General features: G+C 48.0%; 1 protein-coding gene across 3 annotated transcripts in view; it reads left to right on the top strand.

Moving 5' to 3' along the window:
• The window catches only part of taf2 (TAF2 RNA polymerase II, TATA box binding protein (TBP)-associated factor), a 51,301-nt gene that overhangs the window by 16,334 nt on the left and 13,728 nt on the right, over nucleotides 1-21,239 (top strand). For all 3 annotated transcript variants that reach the window (XM_042317379.1, XM_042317378.1, XM_042317377.1), the window contains exons 12-22: nucleotides 2,049-2,203; nucleotides 5,102-5,216; nucleotides 5,407-5,516; nucleotides 7,334-7,399; nucleotides 11,726-11,827; nucleotides 12,978-13,128; nucleotides 15,967-16,107; nucleotides 16,337-16,447; nucleotides 16,648-16,841; nucleotides 18,549-18,688; nucleotides 21,057-21,126. In XM_042317379.1, coding sequence (XP_042173313.1) covers nucleotides 2,049-2,203; nucleotides 5,102-5,216; nucleotides 5,407-5,516; nucleotides 7,334-7,399; nucleotides 11,726-11,827; nucleotides 12,978-13,128; nucleotides 15,967-16,107; nucleotides 16,337-16,447; nucleotides 16,648-16,841; nucleotides 18,549-18,688; nucleotides 21,057-21,126 — 1,355 coding nt within the window. The remainder of the gene's footprint in view (nucleotides 1-2,048; nucleotides 2,204-5,101; nucleotides 5,217-5,406; nucleotides 5,517-7,333; nucleotides 7,400-11,725; nucleotides 11,828-12,977; nucleotides 13,129-15,966; nucleotides 16,108-16,336; nucleotides 16,448-16,647; nucleotides 16,842-18,548; nucleotides 18,689-21,056; nucleotides 21,127-21,239) is intronic.

Raw genomic sequence — 21,239 nt, 5'->3', positions numbered from 1 at the left:
CACTCCATCATATCCCAGCACTCCATCAGATCCCAGCACTCCATCAGACCCCAGCACTCCAGCACCCCATCAGATCCCAGCACTCCAGACCCCAGCACTCCATCAGATCCCAGCACTCCATCATATCCCAGCACTCCATCATATCCCAGCACTCCATCATATCCCAGCACTCCATCATATCCCAGCACTCCATCATATCCCAGCACTCCATCATATCCCAGCACTCCATCATATCCCAGCACTCCATCAGATCCCAGCACTCCATCAGACCCCAGCACTCCATCATACCCCAGCACTCCATCAGATCCCAGCACTCCATCAGACCCCAGCACTCCATCAGATCCCAGCACTCCATCAGACCCCAGCACTCCATCATATCCCAGCACTCCATCATATCCCAGCACTCCATCATATCCCAGCACTCCATCATATCCCAGCACTCCATCATATCCCAGCACTCCATCATACCCAGCACTCCATCATATCCCAGCACTCCATCATATCCCAGCACTCCATCATACCCCAGCACTCCATCATATCCCAGCACTCCATCATATCCCCAGCACTCCATCATACCCAGCACTCCATCATATCCCACACTCCATCATATCCCAGCACTCCATCATACCCCAGCACTCCATCATACCCCAGCACTCCATCATATCCCAGCACTCCATCATATCCCAGCACTCCATCATATCCCAGCACTCCATCATATCCCAGCACTCCATCATACCCCAGCACTCCATCATACCCCAGCACTCCATCAGACCCAGCACTCCATCATATCCCAGCACTCCATCAGACCCCAGCACTCCATCATATCCCAGCACTCCATCATATCCCAGCACTCCATCATATCCCAGCACTCCATCATATCCCAGCACTCCATCAGACCCCAGCACTCCATCATATCCCAGCACTCCATCATATCCCAGCACTCCATCATATCCCAGCACTCCATCATATCCCAGCACTCCATCATATCCCAGCACTCCATCATATCCCAGCACTCCATCATATCCCAGCACTCCATCATATCCCATCACTCCATCATACCCCATCACTCCATCATATCCCAGCACTCCATCATACCCCATCACTCCATCATATCCCAGCACTCCATCATATCCCAGCACTCCATCATATCCCAGCACTCCATCCATCATCCCAGCACTCCATCATATCCCAGCACTCCATCATATCCCAGCACTCCATCATATCCCAGCACTCCATCATATCCCAGCACTCCATCATATCCCAGCACTCCATCATATCCCAGCACTCCATCATATCCCAGCACTCCATCATACCCCATCACTCCATCACTCCATCATATCCCAGCACTCCATCATATCCCAGCACTCCATCATATCCCAGCACTCCATCATATCCCAGCACTCCATCATACCCCAGCACTCCATCAGATCCCAGCACCCCATCACATCATATCCCAGCACTCCATCATATCCCAGCACTCCATCAGATCCCAGCACCCCATCACTCCATCATATCCCAGCACTCCATCAGATCCCAGCACCCCATCACTCCATCATATCCCAGCACTCCATCATATCCCAGCACTCCATCATATCCCCAGCACTCCATCAGACCCCAGCACTCCATCAGACCCCAGCACTCCATCAGACCCCAGCACTCCATCAGACCCCAGCACTCCATCAGACCCCAGCACTCCATCAGACCCCAGCACTCCATCAGACCCCAGCACTCCATCAGATCCCAGCACTCCATCAGATCCCAGCACTCCATCAGATCCCAGCACTCCATCAGATCCCAGCACTCCATCAGACCCCAGCACTCCATCAGATCCCAGCACTCCATCAGATCCCAGCACTCCATCATACCCCAGCTCTCCATCATATCCCAGCACTCCATCAGATCCCAGCACTCCATCAGACCCCAGCACTACATTGACTCTTCCTCTGTTCAGCTCCTGAGTCTGACCAGTACAACGTCCTCCCAGAAGTACCAGTCACACATGTGGAGTCCGATACATGAACTAGATTATTCTGTTTCCTATCTGCTAGGTGTTCAACAAGTTACTAAGCCTGGCCAGTACAGCGTCCTCGCAGAAGTACCAGTCACACATGTGGAGTCAGATGCTGGTATCCACCCACAGCTTCCTCAAGTCCATCTCCAACGTGTCGGGGAAGGACATAGGACCCCTCATCAAGCAGTGGGTGTATCCTTTAACCTGTCAATCAGAACACTGGAGGGAGAGGTAACGTGATTATAACACTGTAATAGCAGATTAATGGTTAGGACATAGGACCCCTCATCAAGCAGTGGGTGTATCCTTTCAGCTCCCTCAGCCTGCTTAGCAGAACAGAGACTGGCCTGGTTAGAACACTAAGAACTGACTGGCCTGGTTAGAACACTAAGAACTGACTGGCCTGGTTAGAACACTAAGAACTGACTGGCCTGGTTAGAACACTAAGAACTGACTGGCCTGGTTAGAACACTAAGAACTGACTGGCCTGGTTAGAACACTAAGAACTGACTGGCCTGGTTAGAACACTAAGAACTGACTGGCCTGGTTAGAATACTAAGAACTGACTGGCCTGGTTAGAACACTAAGAACTGACTGGCCTGGTTAGAATACTAAGAACTGACTGGCCTGGTTAGAACACTAAGAACTGACTGGCCTGGTTAGAATACTAAGAACTGACTGGCCTGGTTAGAACACTAAGAACTGACTGGCCTGGTTAGAACACTAAGAACTGACTGGCCTGGTTAGAACACTAAGAACTGACTGGCCTGGTTAGAACACTAAGAACTGACTGGCCTGGTTAGAACACTAAGAACTGACTGGCCTGGTTAGAACACTAAGAACTGACTGGCCTGGTTAGAACACTAAGAACTGACTGGCCTGGTTAGAACACTAAGAACTGACTGGCCTGGTTAGAACACTAAGAACTGACTGGCCTGGTTAGAACACTAAGACTGGCCTGGTTGGTTAGAATACTAAGAACTGACTGGCCTGGTTAGAACACTAAGAACTGACTGGCCTGGTTAGAACACAAGAACTGACTGGCCTGGTTAGAACACTAAGAACCGACTGGCCTGGTTAGAACACTAAGAACCGACTGGCCTGGTTAGAACACTAAGAACCGACTGACCTGGTTAGAACACTAAGAACTGACTGGCCTGGTTAGAACACTAAGACCTGACTGGCCTGGTTAGAATACTAAGAACTGACTGGCCTGGTTAGAACACTAAGAACTGACTGACCTGGTTAGAACACTAAGACCTGACTGGCCTGGTTAGAATACTAAGAACTGACTGGCCTGGTTAGAACACTAAGAACTGACTGGCCTGGTTAGAACACTAAGAACTGACTGGCCTGGTTAGAACACTAAGAACTGACTGGCCTGGTTAGAACACTAAGAACTGACTGGCCTGGTTAGAACACTAAGACGGGCCTGGTTAGAATACTAAGAACTGACTGGCCTGGTTGGAACACTAAGAACTGGTTAGAACACTAAGAACTGACTGGCCTGGTTAGAACACTAAGAACTGACTGGCCTGGTTAGAACACTAAAACGGGCCTGGTTAGATACTAAGAACTGACTTGCCTGGTTAGAACACTGAACTGGTTAGAACACTGAACTGACTGGCCTGGTTAGAACACTAAGAACTGACTGGCCTGGTTAGAACACTAAGAACTGACTGGCCTGGTTAGAACACTAAGAACTGACTGGCCTGGTTAGAACACTAAGAACTGACTGGCCTGGTTAGAACACTAAGAACTGACTGGCCTGGTTAGAACACTAAGAACTGACTGGCCTGGTTAGAACACTAAGAACTGACTGGCCTGGTTAGAACACTAAGAACTGACTGGCCTGGTTAGAACACTAAGAACTGACTGGCCTGGTTAGAACACTAAGAACTGACTGGCCTGGTTAGAACACTAAGAACTGACTGGCCTGGTTAGAACACTAAGAACTGACTGGCCTGGTTAGAACACTAAGAACTGACTGGCCTGGTTAGAACACTAAGAACTGACTTAGAACACGGAACTGACTGGCCTGGTTAGAACACTAAGAACTGACTGACCTGGTTAGAACACTAAGAACTGACTGGCCTGGTTAGAACACTAAGAACTGACTGACCTGGTTAGAACACTAAGACGGGCCTGGTTAGAACACTAAGAACTGACTGGCCTGGTTAGAACACTAAGAACTGACTGGCCTGGTTAGAACACTAAGAACTGACTGGCCTGGTTAGAACACTAAGAACTGACTGGCCTGGTTAGAACACTAAGACTGGCCTGGTTAGAACACTAAGAACTGACTGGCCTGGTTAGAACACTAAGACCTGACTGGCCTGGTTAGAACACTAAGAACTGACTGGCCTGGTTAGAACACTAAGAACTGACTGGCCTGGTTAGAACACTAAGAACTGACTGGCCTGGTTAGAACACTAAGAACTGACTGGCCTGGATAGAACACTAAGACCTGACTGGCCTGGTTAGAACACTAAGAACCGACTGGCCTGGTTAGAACACTAAGACCTGACTGGCCTGGTTAGAACACTAAGAACTGACTGGCCTGGTTAGAACACTAAGACCTGATTGGCCTGGTTAGAACACTAAGAACTGACTGGCCTGGTTAGAACACTAAGAACTGACTGGCCTGGTTAGAACACTAAGGACTGACTGGTGATTGGCCTGTTTATAGACCCCCTTTAAGCAGTGTAATAATTGAACCCTTCAACAGAAGAACCATATATATGCGTTTTGCATTTTCAGATGACTGATTGTTTCTTATAAGTTTACTGTAATGTCCAGAGTTGTCAACTGACAAGGAAATGTATTGTAGATGTCAGCAGAAAGGTCTTGTCTGTTTATAGTCTGTATGTAATATCAAGACACTGAATGATTTAATATCCACTATACAACTGGAAATATACCATAGCACCAACGTTTTCCAAAACCATTCCTGTGGTTATTATACTGCAGTAATTTAATGATTCACGCCCGATTGCTCTAGTTATTATGTTGAACTACCATTGTACCCCTGATTGGGATCAGTACTGTAATTGTTTCAGTTTAGATATTAGCCTTAATTCAAGCCCACAGAGACCAGAGTGCGGTGGTGAAGTTCTTTGGCAGTTTTGCCTTCAACAGGAAACGGAACGTTCTAGAACTGGAGATTCGACAGGACTACACCTCCTCTGGAACACAGAAATATGTGGTCGGTCCTCTTTGAACTGAGTTAACTTCACTGGTGTGCGGGATGGGCCTTAGTTAGCACTTTTGGGACTATTCGATTGGTCCCATTGTACCAGCGAAGCTAAATCAAACTACCGCAAGTATTTGACATTTTGTGTTTGACCCAGGTCTGAGATTTAGTAGTAAGGTGAATCACTGTCTTTGTTCTGTAGGGACCCATCAAGGTGACAGTCCAGGAGCTGGATGGGTCCTTCAACCACACACTACAGATTGAAGAGAACAGCCTGAAGCACGACATCCCCTGCCACTCCAAGAGCAGACGGTAAACTCAAGCATCTTGTTTCTGTTATTACTAACACATTTCAATAAGCCTAATGTAATGTCGTCTTAGCTGTAGTTTGGAGGGTCAAGCCTAATGTAATGCTGTCTTAGCTGTAGTTTGGAGGGTAAAGCCTAATGTAATGTCATCTTAGCTGTAGTTTGGAGGGTCAAGCCTAATGTAATGTCGTCTTAGCTGTAGTTTGGAGGACCTAGCCTAATGTAATGCTGTCTTAGCTGTAGTTTGGAGGACCTAGCCTAATGTAATGCTGTCTTAGCTGTAGTTTGGAGGACCTAGCCTAATGTAATGCTGTCTTAGCTGTAGTTTGGAGGATCAAGCCTAATGTAATGCCATCTTAGCTGTAGTTTGGAGGGTCAAGCCTAATGTAATGCTGTCTTAGCTGTAGTTTGGAGGGTCTTAATGCTGTCTTAGCTGTAGTTTGGAGGGTCAAGCCTAATGTAATGCTGTCTTAGCTGTAGTTTGGAGGGTCAAGCCTAATGTAATGCCATCTTAGCTGTAGTTTGGAGGGTCAAGCCTAATGTAATGCTGTCTTAGCTGTAGTTTGGAGGGTCAAGCCTAATGTAATGCCATCTTAGCTGTAGCCTAATGTAATGCTGTCTTAGCTGTAGTTTGGAGGGTCAAGCCTAATGAGGATCAAGCCTAATGTAATGCTGTCTTAGCTGTAGTTTGGAGGGTCAAGCCTAATGTAATGCTGTCTTAGCTGTAGTTTGGAGGGTCAAGCCTAATGTAATGCTGTCTTAGCTGTAGTTTGGAGGATCAAGCCTAATGTAATGCTGTCTTAGCTGTAGTTTGGAGGGTCAAGCCTAATGTAATGCTGTCTTAGCTGTAGTTTGGAGGGTCAAGCCTAATGTAATGCTATCTTAGCTGTAGTTTGGAGGGTCAAGCCTAATGTAATGCTGTCTTAGCTGTAGTTTGGAGGGTCAAGCCTAATGTAATGCTGTCTTAGCTGTAGTTTGGAGGGTCAAGCCTAATGTAATGCTGTCTTAGCTGTAGTTTGGAGGGTCAAGCCTAATGTAATGCCATCTTAGCTGTAGTTTGGAGGGTCAAGCCTAATGTAATGCTGTCTTAGCTGTAGTTTGGAGGGTCAAGCCTAATGTAATGCCATCTTAGCTGTAGTTTGGAGGGTCAAGCCTAATGTAATGCTGTCTTAGCTGTAGTTTGGAGGGTCAAGCCTAATGTAATGCTGTCTTAGCTGTAGTTTGGAGGGTCAAGCCTAATGTAATGCCATCTTAGCTGTAGTTTGGAGGGTCAAGCCTAATGTAATGCTGTCTTAGCTGTAGTTTGGAGGGTCAAGCCTAATGTAATGCCATCTTAGCTGTAGTTTGGAGGGTCAAGCCTAATGTAATGCTGTCTTAGCTGTAGTTTGGAGGGTCAAGCCTAATGTAATGCTGTCTTAGCTGTAGTTTGGAGGGTCAAGCCTAATGTAATGCTGTCTTAGCTGTAGTTTGGAGGGTCAAGCCTAATGTAATGCCATCTTAGCTGTAGTTTGGAGGACCAAGCCTAATGCAATGTTGTCTTAGCTGTAGTTTGGAGGACCAAGCCTAATGTATTGCTGTCTTAGCTGTAGTTTGGAGGGTCAAGCCTAATGTAATGCTGTCTTAGCTGTAGTTTGGAGGGTCAAGCCTAATGTAATGCTGTCTTAGCTGTAGTTTGGAGGACCTAGCCTAATGTAATGCTGTCTTAGCTGTAGTTTGGAGGACTTAGCCTAATGTAATGCTGTCTTAGCTGTAGTTTGGAGGGTCAAGTGTCCCTCAGTTTATCTCCGCCTCCTTAGAGTTTGTATTTTCTTCCTGCTCTAGAAACAAGAAGAAGAAGATCCCTTTGATGAACGGGGAGGAGGTTGACATGGACCTGTCTGCTATGGAGTAAGACTGTGTACTGCTCCCTCTCTCTCACCTGTCTGCAATGGATTAAGACTGTATACTGCTCCCTCTCTCTCACCTGTCTGCTATGGAGTAAGACTGTATACTGCTCCCTCTCTCTCACCTGTCTGATATGGAGTAAGACTGTATACTGCTCCCTCTCTCTCTGTCTGCTATGGAGTAAGACTGTGTACTGCTCCCTCTCTCTCACCTGTCTGCTATGGAGTAAGACTGTGTACTGCTCCCTCTCTCTCTCCTGTCTGCTATGGAGTAAGACTGTGTACTGCTCCCTCTCTCTCACCTGTCTGCTATGGAGTAAGACTGTGTACTGCTCCCTCTCTCTCACCTGTCTGCTATGGAGTAAGACTGTATACTGCTCCCTCTCTCTCACCTGTCTGCTATGGAGTAAGACTGTATACTGCTCCCTCTCTCTCCCTCTCTCTCACTCACTCACTCTCTCACTCACTCACAGGGAGAGCAGCACTGATACTACAGGACTAGGGAGAGCAGCACTGATACTACAGGACTAGGGAGAGCAGCACTGATACTACAGGACTAGGGAGAGCAGCACTGATACTACAGGACTAGGGAGAGCAGCACTGATACTACAGGACTAGGGAGAGCAGCACTGATACTACAGGACTAGGGAGAGCAGCACTGATATTACAAGACTAGGGAGAGCAGCACTGATACTACAGGACTAGGGAGAGCAGCACTGATACTACAGGACTAGGGAGAGCAGCACTGATACTACAGGACTAGGGAGAGCAGCACTGATACTACAGGACTAGGGAGAGCAGCACTGATACTACAGGACTAGGGAGAGCAGCACTGATACTACAGGACTAGGGAGAGCAGCACTGATACTACAGAGCTGGGGAGAGCAGCACTGATACTACAGGACTAGGGAGAGCAGCACTGATACTACAGGACTAGGGAGAGCAGCACTGATACTACAGAGCTGGGGAGAGCAGCACTGATACTACAGGGCTCTGGAGAGCAGCTATGGCTGTTACCAAGCATTGAGAAACTAAACAACAACCCAGCAGGCAGATACAGCTGTCTTACAACCCTCCTGCCAAGTCTTTGGCATCTTTAACATCACTCCAGCCAGGCAGGCCTCCAACAACCCCTCTGGTGTGGTGTCGTCTGCCTGCTTCTCTCTCCACTGTTTAAACAGCGGCAGGTGTTGGCTTCAGTCAATCTCTTCTGTTTGGTTTAGATTTGGTCCATCCTACCCTCAGAGGAAACATCAGGCTGTAACTTCATTTCAGATCTATATCCTACCCTCAGTAGTTTAGTCCTAGCCTCAGTAGTTTACGTCCTAGCCTCAGTAGTTTAGTCCTACCCTCAGTAGTTTACGTCCTACTCTCAGTAGTTTACGTCCTAGCCTCAGTAGTTTACGTCCTAGCCTCAGTAGTTTACGTCCTAACCTCAGTAGTTTACAGGCCTAGTCAGTTTACGTCCTAGCCTCAGTAGTTTACGTCCTAGCCTCAGTAGTTTACGTCCTAGCCTCAGTAGTTTAGCCTCAGTAGTTTACGGCCTCAGTAGTTTACCCCTAGCCTCAGTAGTTTACGTCCTAGCCTCAGTAGTTTACGTCCTAGCCTCAGTAGTTTACGTCCTGGCCTCAGTAGTTTACGTCCTGGCCTCAGTAGTTTAGGTCCTGGCCTCAGTAGTTTACGTCCTGGCCTCAGTAGTTTACGTCCTAGCCTCAGTAGTTTACGTCCTGGCCTCAGTAGTTTACGTCCTGGCCTCAGTAGTTTACGTCCTGGCCTCAGTAGTTTACGTCCTAGCCTCAGTAGTTTACGTCCTAGCCTCAGTAGTTTACGTCCTACCCTCAGTAGTTTAAGTCCTAGCCTCAGTAGTTTACGTCCTAGCCTCAGTAGTTTACGTCCTACCCTCAGTAGTTTACGTCCTAGCCTCAGTAGTTTAGTCCTACCCTCAGTAGTTTACGTCCTCAGTAGTTTACGTCCTAGCCTCAGTAGTTTACGTCCTAGCCTCAGTAGTTTACGTCCTAGCCTCAGTAGTTTACGCCCTACCCTCAGTAGTTTACGTCCTAGCCTCAGTAGTTTACGTCCTAGCCTCAGTAGTTTACGTCCTCCTCAGTAGTTTACGTCCTACTCTAAGTAGTTTACGTCCTAGCCTCAGTAGTTTACGCCCTAGCCTCAGTAGTTTACGTCCTAGCCTCAGTAGTTTACGTCCTGGCCTCAGTAGTTTACGTCCTGGCCTCAGTAGTTTACGTCCTGGCCTCAGTAGTTTACGTCCTGGCCTCAGTAGTTTACCTCCTGGCCTCAGTAGTTTACCTCCTGGCCTCAGTAGTTTACGTCCTGGCCTCAGTAGTTTACGTCCTGGCCTCAGTAGTTTACGTCCTAGCCTCAGTAGTTTACGTCCTAGCCTCAGTAGTTTACGTCCTACCTCAGTAGTTTAAGTCCTAGCCTCAGTAGTTTACGCCTCGTCCTGGCCTCAGTAGTTTACGTCCTAGCCTCAGTAGTTTAGGTCCTGGCCTCAGTAGTTTACGTAGTAGTTTACGTCCTCCTCAGTAGTTTACGTCCTGGCCTCAGTAGTTTACGTCCTGGCCTCAGTAGTTTACGTCCTGGCCTCAGTAGTTTACGTCCTAGCCTCAGTAGTTTACGTCCTAGCCTCAGTAGTTTACGTCCTACTCTCAGTAGTTTACGTCCTAGCCTCAGTAGTTTACGTCCTAGCCTCAGTAGTTTACGTCCTAACCTCAGTAGTTTACGGCCTACCCTCAGTAGTTTACGCCTACCCTCAGTAGTTTACGTCCTAGCCTCAGTAGTTTACGTCCTAGCCTCAGTAGTTTACGTCCTAGCCTCAGTAGTTTACGTCCTAGCCTCAGTAGTTTACGTCCTAGCCTCAGTAGTTTACGTCCTAGCCTCAGTAGTTTACGTCCTAGCCTCAGTAGTTTACGTCCTACCCTCAGTAGTTTACGTCCTAGCCTCAGTAGTTTACGTCCTAGCCTCAGTAGTTTACGTCCTAGCCTCAGTAGTTTACGTCCTAGCCTCAGTAGTTTACGTCCTAGCCTCCTCAGTAGTTTACGTCCTGGCCTCAGTAGTTTACTGGCCTCAGTAGTTTACGTCCTGGCCTCAGTAGTTTACCCTGGCCTCAGTAGTTTACGTCCTGGCCTCAGTAGTTTACGTCCTGGCCTCAGTAGTTTACGCCTGGCCTCCTCAGTAGTTTACGTCCTAGCCTCAGTAGTTTACGTCCTAGCCTCAGTAGTTTACGTCCTGGCCTCAGTAATTTACGTCCTGGCCTCAGTAGTTTACGTCCTGGCCTCAGTAGTTTACCCTGGCCTCAGTAGTTTACGTCCTGGCCTCAGTAGTTTACGTCCTGGCCTCAGCCCTCAGTAGTTTACGTCCTGGCCTCAGTAGTTTACGCCTGGCCTCAGTAGTTTACGTCCTGGCCTCAGTAGTTTACGTCCTGGCCTCAGTAGTTTACGTCCTAGCCTCAGTAGTTTACGTCCTAGCCTCAGTAGTTTACGTCCTAGCCTCAGTAGTTTACGTCCTAGCCTCAGTAGTTTACGTCCTAGCCTCAGTAGTTTACGTCCTAGCCTCAGTAGTTTACGTCCTAGCCTCAGTAGTTTACGTCCTAGCCTCAGTAGTTTACGCCCTAGCCTCAGTAGTTTACGCCTAGCCTCAGTAGTTTACGTCCTAGCCTCAGTAGTTTACGACCTACCCTCAGTAGTTTACGCCCTACCCTCAGTAGTTTACGCCCCCTCAGTAGTTTACCCCTCCCTCAGTAGTTTACGTCCTAGCCTCAGTAGTTTACGTCCTAGCCTCAGTAGTTTACGTCCTAGCCTCAGTAGTTTACGTCCTAGCCTCAGTAGTTTACGTCCTAGCCTCAGTAGTTTACGTCCCTAGCCTCAGTAGTTTACGTCCTAGCCTCAGTAGTTTACGTCCTAGCCTCAGTAGTTTACGCCTAGCCTCAGTAGTTTACCCTCCCTCAGTAGTTTACGCCTAGCCTCAGTAGTTTACGCCCTAGCCTCAGTAGTTTACGCCCTACCCTCAGTAGTTTACGTCCTAGCCTCAGTAGTTTACGTCCTAGCCTCAGTAGTTTACGTCCTAGCCTCAGTAGTTTACGTCCTAGCCTCAGTAGTTTACGTCCTAGCCTCAGTAGTTTACGTCCTAGCCTCAGTAGTTTACGTCCTAGCCTCAGAGGGAATAAAGGATCTCGCCATTAAAATAATGAACGTACTTCAGTTAAAAGTTTTAGTCAAATCAGTTGAATTCAGACAAGCCACCCTCCTTAACAGACAAGTGTTCCGTTCGTTCCGTTCCATAAAGAGTCTAAAACTTAACTCTGTTTCTCACGCAGTGCGGATTCTCCCTTGCTGTGGATCCGGATCGATCCGGACATGTCCATCCTGCGTAAGGTGGAGTTTGAGCAGGCAGACTTCATGTGGCAGTACCAGCTCAGGTACAGGACTCTTCACCTTTTACTTTTAGGAACTGGCCGTTGAATGGATTTGTTTCTTCATGTATTCTTGAGCACAAGTTAAAAAAGACTATCCTTATTTACAAACATGACAAAGATGACTACAGATCACGCCACAGCGCTGTGATAGCAAGATATAGATCTGACATTTCAACATGGAGTTCAATGCGAACTAGAAAAGGTGTTTGTCCTGGAAGTATTCTTATTTACAAACATGACAAAGATGACTACAGATCACGCCACAGAGCCGCGACTACAATCACGCCACAGAGCCGCAAGTACAGATCACGCCACAGAGCCGCGACTACAGATCACGCCACAGCTCTGCGACTACAGATCACGCCACAGAGCCGCAAGTACAGATCACGCCACAGAGCCGCGACTACAGATCACGCCACAAAGTCGCGACTACAGATCACGCCACAGGGCTGTGATAGCAAGATATAGATCTGACATTTCAACATGGAGTTCATTGCGAACTAGAAAAGGTGTGTTTGTTTGTCCTGGAAGTATTCTTATTTACAAACATGACAAAGATGACTACAGTGCCGCGACTACAGATCACGCCACAGCGCCGCGAGTACAGATCACGCCACAGCGCTGCGACTGCAGATCACGCCACAGCCCCATGACTACAGATCGCGCCACTGTGCCGCGACTACAGATCGCGCTACAGAGCCGCGACTACAGATCACGCCACAGTGCCGCAACTACAGATCACGCCACAGCGCCTCGACTACAGATCACGCCACAGAGCTGCGACTACAGATCACGCCACAGCCCCATGACTACAGATCACGCCACAGAGCCGCGACTACAGATCACGCCACAGCGCCGCGACTACAGATCACGCCACAGAGCTGCGAGTACAGATCACGCCACAGCGCCGCGACTACAGATCCCGCCACAGCCCCATGACTACAGATCACGCCACAGCGCCGCGACTACATATCACGCCACAGCGCCGCGACTACAGATCAAGCCACAGAGCCGCGACTACAGATCACGCCACAGCGCTGTGATAGCACAAGCTATAGATCTGACATTTCAACATGGAGTTCAATGCGAACTAGAAAAGGTGTGTTTGTTTGTCCTGGTAGTATTCTTCATGGTTCAGAAGTATCTTCCTCAGGTACGAGCGTGACGTCGTGGCCCAGGAGGAGTCTATTTTAGCCCTGGAGAAGTTCCCCACGCCGGCCTCCCGTCTGGCCCTCACTGACATCCTAGAACAGGACCAGTGTTTCTACAAGGTCCGCCAGGGCGCCTGCTTCTGCCTCGCCAAGGTAAGAGGTCCGCCAGGGCGCCTGCTTCTGCCTCGCCAAGGTAAGAGGTCCGCCTTGGCGCCTGCTTCTGCCTCGCCAAGGTAAGAGGTCCGCCAGGGCGCCTGCTTCTGCCTCGCCAAGGTAAGAGGTCCGCCAGGGCGCCTGCTTCTGCCTCGCCAAGGTAAGAGGTCCGCTTCACCCATACATCCCTCTTTATCCCTCCATTAACCATGGTGGGGTTTTAATGTGGTGAATCCAGAGTTGAGCACATCATTCCTTTATTCTAAGCCAAGGGGACTGCTGTGGCAGTAGGCCACCCACCTTCCTAGTCTTCGTTCTTCTTTTAAAACCCAATTCGACAACCCCTGTAGAACGTTATCCTGTGGCTTGTTTTTGCTTTATCCATCAACCCCCCATATCCGATTCATTTCCTCCATTTATAATATTTTCGTCTGAATCCATATTTTCTTTAAATGTGGAGTTACATGGTTATTTCATTTCATGGTTTCATTGGCTTCCAGAATTGAATTTAGCTAGTTGATGTTAACAGGATGTTAACAGGTACCCCTGATAGCCTTGGCAGGCCGGTGATGGGCTGTCTTTGTTGAATGAGTGGGAGCCGACAGGAAAGGCTTAGGGGCAAGTCCAAGCAGAGTCCACACACCCACACTTAGATACACACACTCACATATACACACACCCGTCCACTCCAGGGCCTTGTGTTTACCTTGCTGAAAAATGACAACATCCTGACCGCTCGCCACCCAGCCCTGTAGGGAGACCCTCGGCTCTGTCCTTCTCTCCAACATCCTGCTGCGAGAGAACAGGGAGACCCTCGGCTCTGTCCTCCTCTCTAATATCCTGCTGAGAGAGAGCAGGGAGACCCTCGGCTCTGTCCTTCTCTCTAATATCCTGCTGAGAGAGAGCAGGAAGACCCTCAGCTCTGTCCTTCGCTCCAATATCCTGCTGAGAGAGAGCAGGGAGACCCTCGGCTCTGTCCTTCTCTCTAATATCCTGCTGAGAGAGAGCAGGGAGACCCTCAGCTCTGTCCTTCTCTCTAATATCCTGCTGAGAGAGAGCAGGGAGACCCTCAGCTCTGTCCTTCTCTCTAATATCCTGCTGAGAGAGAGCAGGGAGACCCTCAGCTCTGTCCTTCTCTCTAATATCCTGCTGAGAGAGAGCAGGAAGACCCTCAGCTCTGTCCTTCTCTCTAATATCCTGCTGAGAGAGAGCAGGGAGACCCTCAGCTCTGTCCTTCTCTCTAATATCCTGCTGAGAGAGAGCAGGGAGACCCTCGGCTCTGTCCTTCTCTCTAATATCCTGCTGAGAGAGAGCAGGGAGACCCTCGGCTCTGTCCTTCTCTCTAATATCCTGCTGAGAGAGAGCAGGGAGACCCTCAGCTCTGTCACTTCCTCATGTAACAGGCTAGAAGCCAGTCTGCTAGAAGCCAGACTAGAAAATCTAATCATATTTACACTCTCTTGTCCCCTTGCAGTTAACTTTCAAATGAATAGCACAACGTTTTGTCCAGGAAACCTTCTTCAGAGTGTCATGTGACATCCTAGTTAGATTACTAGCTAATACGTCTATTATTCAGTATCTTCTGTGTCTAGATAGCGAACTCCACTGCTCTGTGACGTCCCTGTTCACCAGGATAGCTAGCTGTCACACATCAGCTCAGATAGAACAGGACGAGGATAGCTAGCTGTCACACATCAGCTCAGATAGAACAGGAGGAGGATAGCTAGCTGTCACACATCAGCTCAGATAGAACAGGACGAGGATAGCTAGCTGTCACACATCAGCTCAGATAGAACAGGACGAGGATAGCTAGCTGTCACACATCAGCTCAGATAGAACAGGAGGAGGATAGCTAGCTGTCACACATCAGCTCAGATAGAACAGGACGAGGATAGCTAGCTGTCACACATCAGCTCAGATAGAACAGGATGAGGATAGCTAGCTGTCACACATCAGCTCAGATAGAACAGGACGAGGATAGCTAGCTGTCACACATCAGCTCAGATAGAACAGGATGAGGATAGCTAGCTGTCACACATCAGCTCAGATAGAACAGGAGGAGGATAGCTAGCTGTCACACATCAGCTCAGATAGAACAGGAGGAGGATAGCTAGCTGTCACACATCAGCTCAGATAGAACAGGAGGAGGATAGCTAGCTGTCACACATCAGCTCAGATAGAACAGGACATCAGCTCAGAGGAGGATAGCTAGCTGTCACACATCAGCTCAGATAGAACAGGAGGAGGATAGCTAGCTGTCACAGCTCAGATAGAACAGGAGGAGGATAGCAGCTGTCACACATCAGCTCAGATAGAACAGGACGAGGATAGCTAGCTGTCACACATCAGCTCAGATAGAACAGGAGGAGGATAGCTAGCTGTCACACATCAGCTCAGATAGAACAGGAGGAGGATAGCTAGCTGTCACACATCAGCTCAGATAGAACAGGAGGAGGATAGCTAGCTGTCACACATCAGCTCAGATAGAACAGGAGGAGGATAGCTAGCTGTCACACATCAGCTCAGATAGAACAGGAGGAGGATAGCTAGCTGTCACACATCAGCTCAGATAGAACAGGAGGAGGATAGCTAGCTGTCACACATCAGCTCAGATAGAACAGGACGAGGATAGCTAGCTGTCACACATCAGCTCAGATAGAACAGGATGAGGATAGCTAGCTGTCACACATCAGCTCAGATAGAACAGGAGGAGGATAGCTAGCTGTCACACATCAGCTCAGATAGAACAGGAGGAGGATAGCTAGCTGTTACACATCAGCTCAGATAGAACAGGAGGAGGAAGCTGTATCATGTATTTCCTGTTTGTAACATTCATAGATCGCCAACTCCATGATGAGCACCTGGACCGGTCCTCCAGCCATGAAGTCTCTGTTCACCAGAATGTTCTGCTGTAAGAGCTGTCCAAACATCGTCAAGACCAACACCTTCATCAGCTTCCAGAGCTACTTCCTACAGAAGGTATTTAACTGTCACCTTAATTAACGTAGATCACGAGACTAAGTCTGTCTGTTAAATATCTGATCAGTCATGGGATACAAGTTACACACTGTAGGAGGTTTTTACTTCGTCACCGAACCTAAACCTTTAGGAAAATCTGAATTAGTTTCCTTGGAAATTGCAAGAAATCTGTAGTACTGTCGTCCAGTATTTTGCCGTCTGTAATGAGCTGTGTTTGATCTGTACCTAGACCATGCCTGTAGCCATGGCTCAGCTCAGAGACATCCAGAACCTCTGTCCCAAAGACGTCCTCAACTTCATCCTGGACCTCATCAAGTACAACGACAACAGGAAGAACAAGGTGAGATGGGGTTTGTTTTGTTGTGACCAGTGATTAGAAGGTGACAGGGTGAAGGAGATGAACCGTTCAGAGAGTGTTGAACCAGGGGTCGCCATCGTTGGTAATTCTGTATGGTGTTCTGGAGTTGGTTGTGCTGACCACTGGGCCACACTGACCAGGCACTAATGCCTTTAATGTTGTTGCCCTTCTCTTTCTCCTAGTTCTCCGACAACTACTACCGCGCCGAGCTGATTGACGCCCTCACCAACTCCCTGACCCCGGCCATCAGCATCAGCAACGAGGTGCGCACCGTGGACAACCTCAACGGAGACGTACGTCTCATCCTGGAGGAGATCACACGGTCTCTTAACATGGAGAAACTACTGCCCAGCTACCGCAACACCATCACTGTCAGGTAGAGATAATCACTACTCTAGATACCCACTATACATTATACTATATAAACTAAACATCCTGGAGGAGATCATCACTACTGCCCAGTTACCGCAACGCCATCACTGTCAGGTAGAGATAATCACTACTATAGATACCCACTTTACATTATACTATATAAACTAAACATCCCGGAGGAGATCATCACTACTGCCCAGTTACCGCAACACCATCACTGTCAGATAGAGATAATCACTACTATAGATACCCACTATACATTATACTATATAAACTAAACATCCTGGAGGAGATCATCACTACTGCCCAGCTACCGCAACACCATCACTGTCCGGTAGAACAGAAGTTAAGTGGAGTGGAGTAATAGTACATGGTAAATGTGGGTAGTAAATGGTGGTGGTGGTAGTAAATGGTGGTGGTGCTGGTAAATGGTGGTGGTGCTGGTAAATGGTGGTGGTGCTGGTAAATGGTAGTGGTGGTAAATGTGGGTACTGGTGGTAAATGTGGGTGCTGGTTGGAGGTGGTGGTAAATGTGGGTGGTGGTGGTGGTAAATGTGGGTAGTAAATGGTGGTGCTGGTTGGAGGTGGTGGTAAATTTGGGTGGTGGTGGTAAAGGGTGCTGGTGGTAAATGTGGGTGGTAAGTGGTGGTGGTGGTAAATATGGGTGGTAAATGTGGATGGTAAATGTGGGTGGTGTTTAGTGCTGGTAAATGGTGGTGTTTAGTGGTGGTGGTGGTAAATGTGGGTCGTAAATGGTGGTGTTTAGTGGTGGTGGTGGTAAATGGTGGTGTTTAGTGGTGGTGGTGGTAAATGTGGGTGCTTGGTGTCTGTTTTGATTGGCCGCTTTACATTGTGTTGATTGATAAAAGATTGACCAAATAGTGGTTGACCCAAAGCGTCATTGTTGAGCTAGCTGGTGTGGAAGCTTTTTGGCCCTTGTACCCTCTCCCCAAATATTGCCAAACACGTCCCGTACAGGAAGCTAGTTGAGTGCCAGGGGAAACCTTCCCACCTGCATGATCTTATCAATCAAAATGCCTCAAAGGCACAATCTGCTACTTTGATTTCCACATGTAGAACTCCACATCTTTTACCCCTAAAGGGTATTGGTGCGTTAGAAATCAGGAACTTTGATTTAGGCTTATAGATGAGTGACCTCTCTCTCTCTCCATCCCCCTCTCTCTCCATCCCCCTCTCTCTCCATCCCCTCTCTCTCCACCCCCCTCTCTCTCTCCACCCACCTCTCTCTCTCCACCCACCTCTCTCTCTCCACCCACCTCTCTCTCCATCCCCCTCTCTCTCTCCCCCCTCTCTCTCTCCACCCACCTCTCTCTCTCCACCCACCTCTCTCTCCACCCACCTCTCTCCTCCACCCACCTCTCTCTCTCTATCCCCCCTCTCTCTCTCCATCCCCCTCTCTCCTCTCTCCACCCACCCCCTCTCTCTCTCTCCATCCCCCTCTCTCTCTCCATCCCCCCATCTCTCTCTCTCATCCCCTCTCTCTCTCTCCATCCCCCTCTCTCTCTCCCATCCCCCTCTCTCCATCCCCCTCTCTCTCTCCCCCCCCTCTCTCTCTCTCATCCCCCTCTCTCTCTCCATCCCCCTCTCTCTCTCCCATCCCCCTCTCTCTCCCATCCCCCTCTCTCTCTCCATCCCCCCTCTCTCCCCCCCACTCCTCCCTCTTCCCCCCTCCCCCCCCCCTCTCTCTCAGTTGTCTCAGAGCTATCCGGATGCTCCAGAAGAATGGTCATATTCCCAGTGATCCCTCTCTGTTTAAATCCTATGCAGAATACGGACACTTTGTGGATGTTCGTGTCGCAGCGCTGGAAGCTGTGGTGGACTACACAAGAGGTATGCACCGAACTAGTCCTAGTGAAGTTAGTAGGACACACCCTATTCCCTATGTAGTGCACTACATTTAGCCAGATCAACGTAGGGTTTGAATTAGTCCCATAAGGGCTCTAACCAGAAGTAGTGCACTTGACTACAGAGCATTCAGAAAGTATTCAGACCCCTTGACTTATTCTGAAATGTATTCAATTGTTTTGTTTTCTCATCAATCTACACACAATAACACATAATGACGAACCAAAAACAGTTTTTTTTTAGACATTTTTGAAAATTGTAAATAAAAAATAAATAACTATCACATTCAAATCAAATCAAATCAAATTTTATTTGTCACATACACATGGTTAGCAGATGTTAATGCGAGTGTAGCGAAATGCTTGTGCTTCTAGTTCCGACAATGCAGTAATAACCAACAAGTAATCTAACTAACAATTCCAAAAAAAACTACTGTCTTATACACATTTGCATAAGTATTCAGATATTTTCCTCAGTACTTTGTTGAAGCACCTTTGACAGCGATTACAGCCTCGAGTCTTCTTGGATATGACTCTACAAGCTTGGCACACCTGTATTTGGGGAGTTTCTCCCATTTTTCTCTGCAGATCCTCTCAAGCTCTGTCAGGTTGGATGAGGAGTGTCGCTGCACAGCTAATCTCAGGTCTCTCCAGAGATGTTCGATCAGGTTAAAGTCCGGGCTCTGGCTGGGCCACTCAAGGACATTCAGAGACTTGTCCAGAAGCTACTCCTGCGTTGTCTTGGCTGTGTGCTTAGGGTCCTTGTCCTGTTGGAAGGTGAACCTTCGCCCCAGTCTGAGGTCCTGAGCGCTCTGGAACAGGTTTTCATCAAGGATCTCTCTGTACTTTGCTCCGTTCATCTTTCCCTCGATGCTGACTAGTCTCCCAGCCACTGAAAAACATCCGCAGAGCATGATGCTGCCACCACCATGCTTCACCGTAGGGATGGTACCAGGTTTCCTCCAGACGTGACGCTTGGCATTCAGACCAGAGAGTTCATTCTTGGTTTCATCACACCAGAGAATCTTGTTTCTCATGATCTGAGAGTCTTTAGGTGCCTTTAGCGGGGGTGGGGGCTGTTTTCGCTTTGTCATTATGCGGTATTGTGTGTAGATAAACATCTATGTAATCTATTTTAGTATCAGGCTGTAACGTAACAACATGTGGATATAGGGATGGGGTTAGTGAATACTTTCTGAATACAAGGAGACGAGGTGCCATTTCACACACGGCCTAGTTCTCTGGGGTTGAACATATTGACCCTAAATATCCCTCCAGACTCACCAGTCAGTCTGTTTTAATCTCTGGGGTTGAACATCTTGACCCTAAATATCCATCCAGACGTCACCAGTCAGTCTGTTTTAATCTCTGGGGTTGAACATCTTGACCCTAAATATCCATCCAGACTGAATGGCACCTTTCTCAGTCATCAGTCTGTTTCACTCTGTGGGCTGTAGCTACTAGCTAGAGAGACAGCACCTCACCTGTAGAAGCAACATGCACACCCACACACACACTCCTTGCTATAAACCTCATTATAAACTGTGTGGTTCCAGCCCTGAATGCTGATTGGCTGACAGCCGTGGTATATCAGACCGTATAGTAGTAACATCACACTGACTCCGACCCAGAGAGTATCCCTTCTTGTTATAGTAGTAACATCACACTGACTCCTACCTAGAGAGTATCCCTTCTTGTTATAGTAGTAACATCACACTGACTCCTACCTAGAGAGTATCCCTTCTTGTTATAGTAGTAACATCACACTGACTCCTACCTAGAGAGTATCCCTTCTTGTTATAGTAGTAACATCACACTGACTCCTACCTAGAGAGTATCCCTTCTTGTTATAGTAGTAACATCACACTGACTCCTACCTAGAGAGTATCCCTTCTTGTTATAGTAGTAACATCACACTGACTCCTACCTAGAGAGTATCCCTTCTTGTTATAGTAGTAACATCACACTGACTCCTACCTAGAGAGTATCCCTTCTTGTTATAGTAGTAACATCACACTGACTCCTACCCAGAGAGTATCCCTTCTTGTTATAGTAGTAACAACACACTGACTCCTACCTAGAGAGTATCCCTTCTTGTTATAGTAGTAACAACACACTGACTCCTACCTAGAGAGTATCCCTTCTTGTTATAGTAGTAACAACACACTGACTCCGACCCAGAGAGTATCCCTTCTTGTTATAGTAGTAACAACACACTGACTCCTACCCAGAGAGTATCCCTTCTTGTTATAGTAGTATCACACTGACTCCTACCTAGAGAGTATCTCTTCTTGTTATAGTAGTAACATCACACTGACTCTGTGTGGGTTTTTTAACATGCTGTCTATTGCTAGTTGACAGGAGCTCCGTGGAACTGCAGTGGCTGCTCAACATGGTCCAGAATGACCCGGCTCACTACATCAGGTACTGTGTGTTTGTCTGTTGTGTTCGCTGCCTCATACATAAAGATGCATCATGATGTATTTATCTGGCTTCAGGATATGGGGACATTTTGTCTTAAGGCAGCAAGACAACGG

This window comes from Oncorhynchus tshawytscha, unplaced genomic scaffold (assembly GCF_018296145.1).
Source record: "Oncorhynchus tshawytscha isolate Ot180627B unplaced genomic scaffold, Otsh_v2.0 Un_contig_1711_pilon_pilon, whole genome shotgun sequence".
Taxonomy (NCBI): Eukaryota; Metazoa; Chordata; class Actinopteri; order Salmoniformes; family Salmonidae; genus Oncorhynchus; species Oncorhynchus tshawytscha.
The sequence above is the reverse complement of the archived record's forward strand: the minus strand, read 5'-3'. Positions and strand labels throughout refer to the sequence as shown.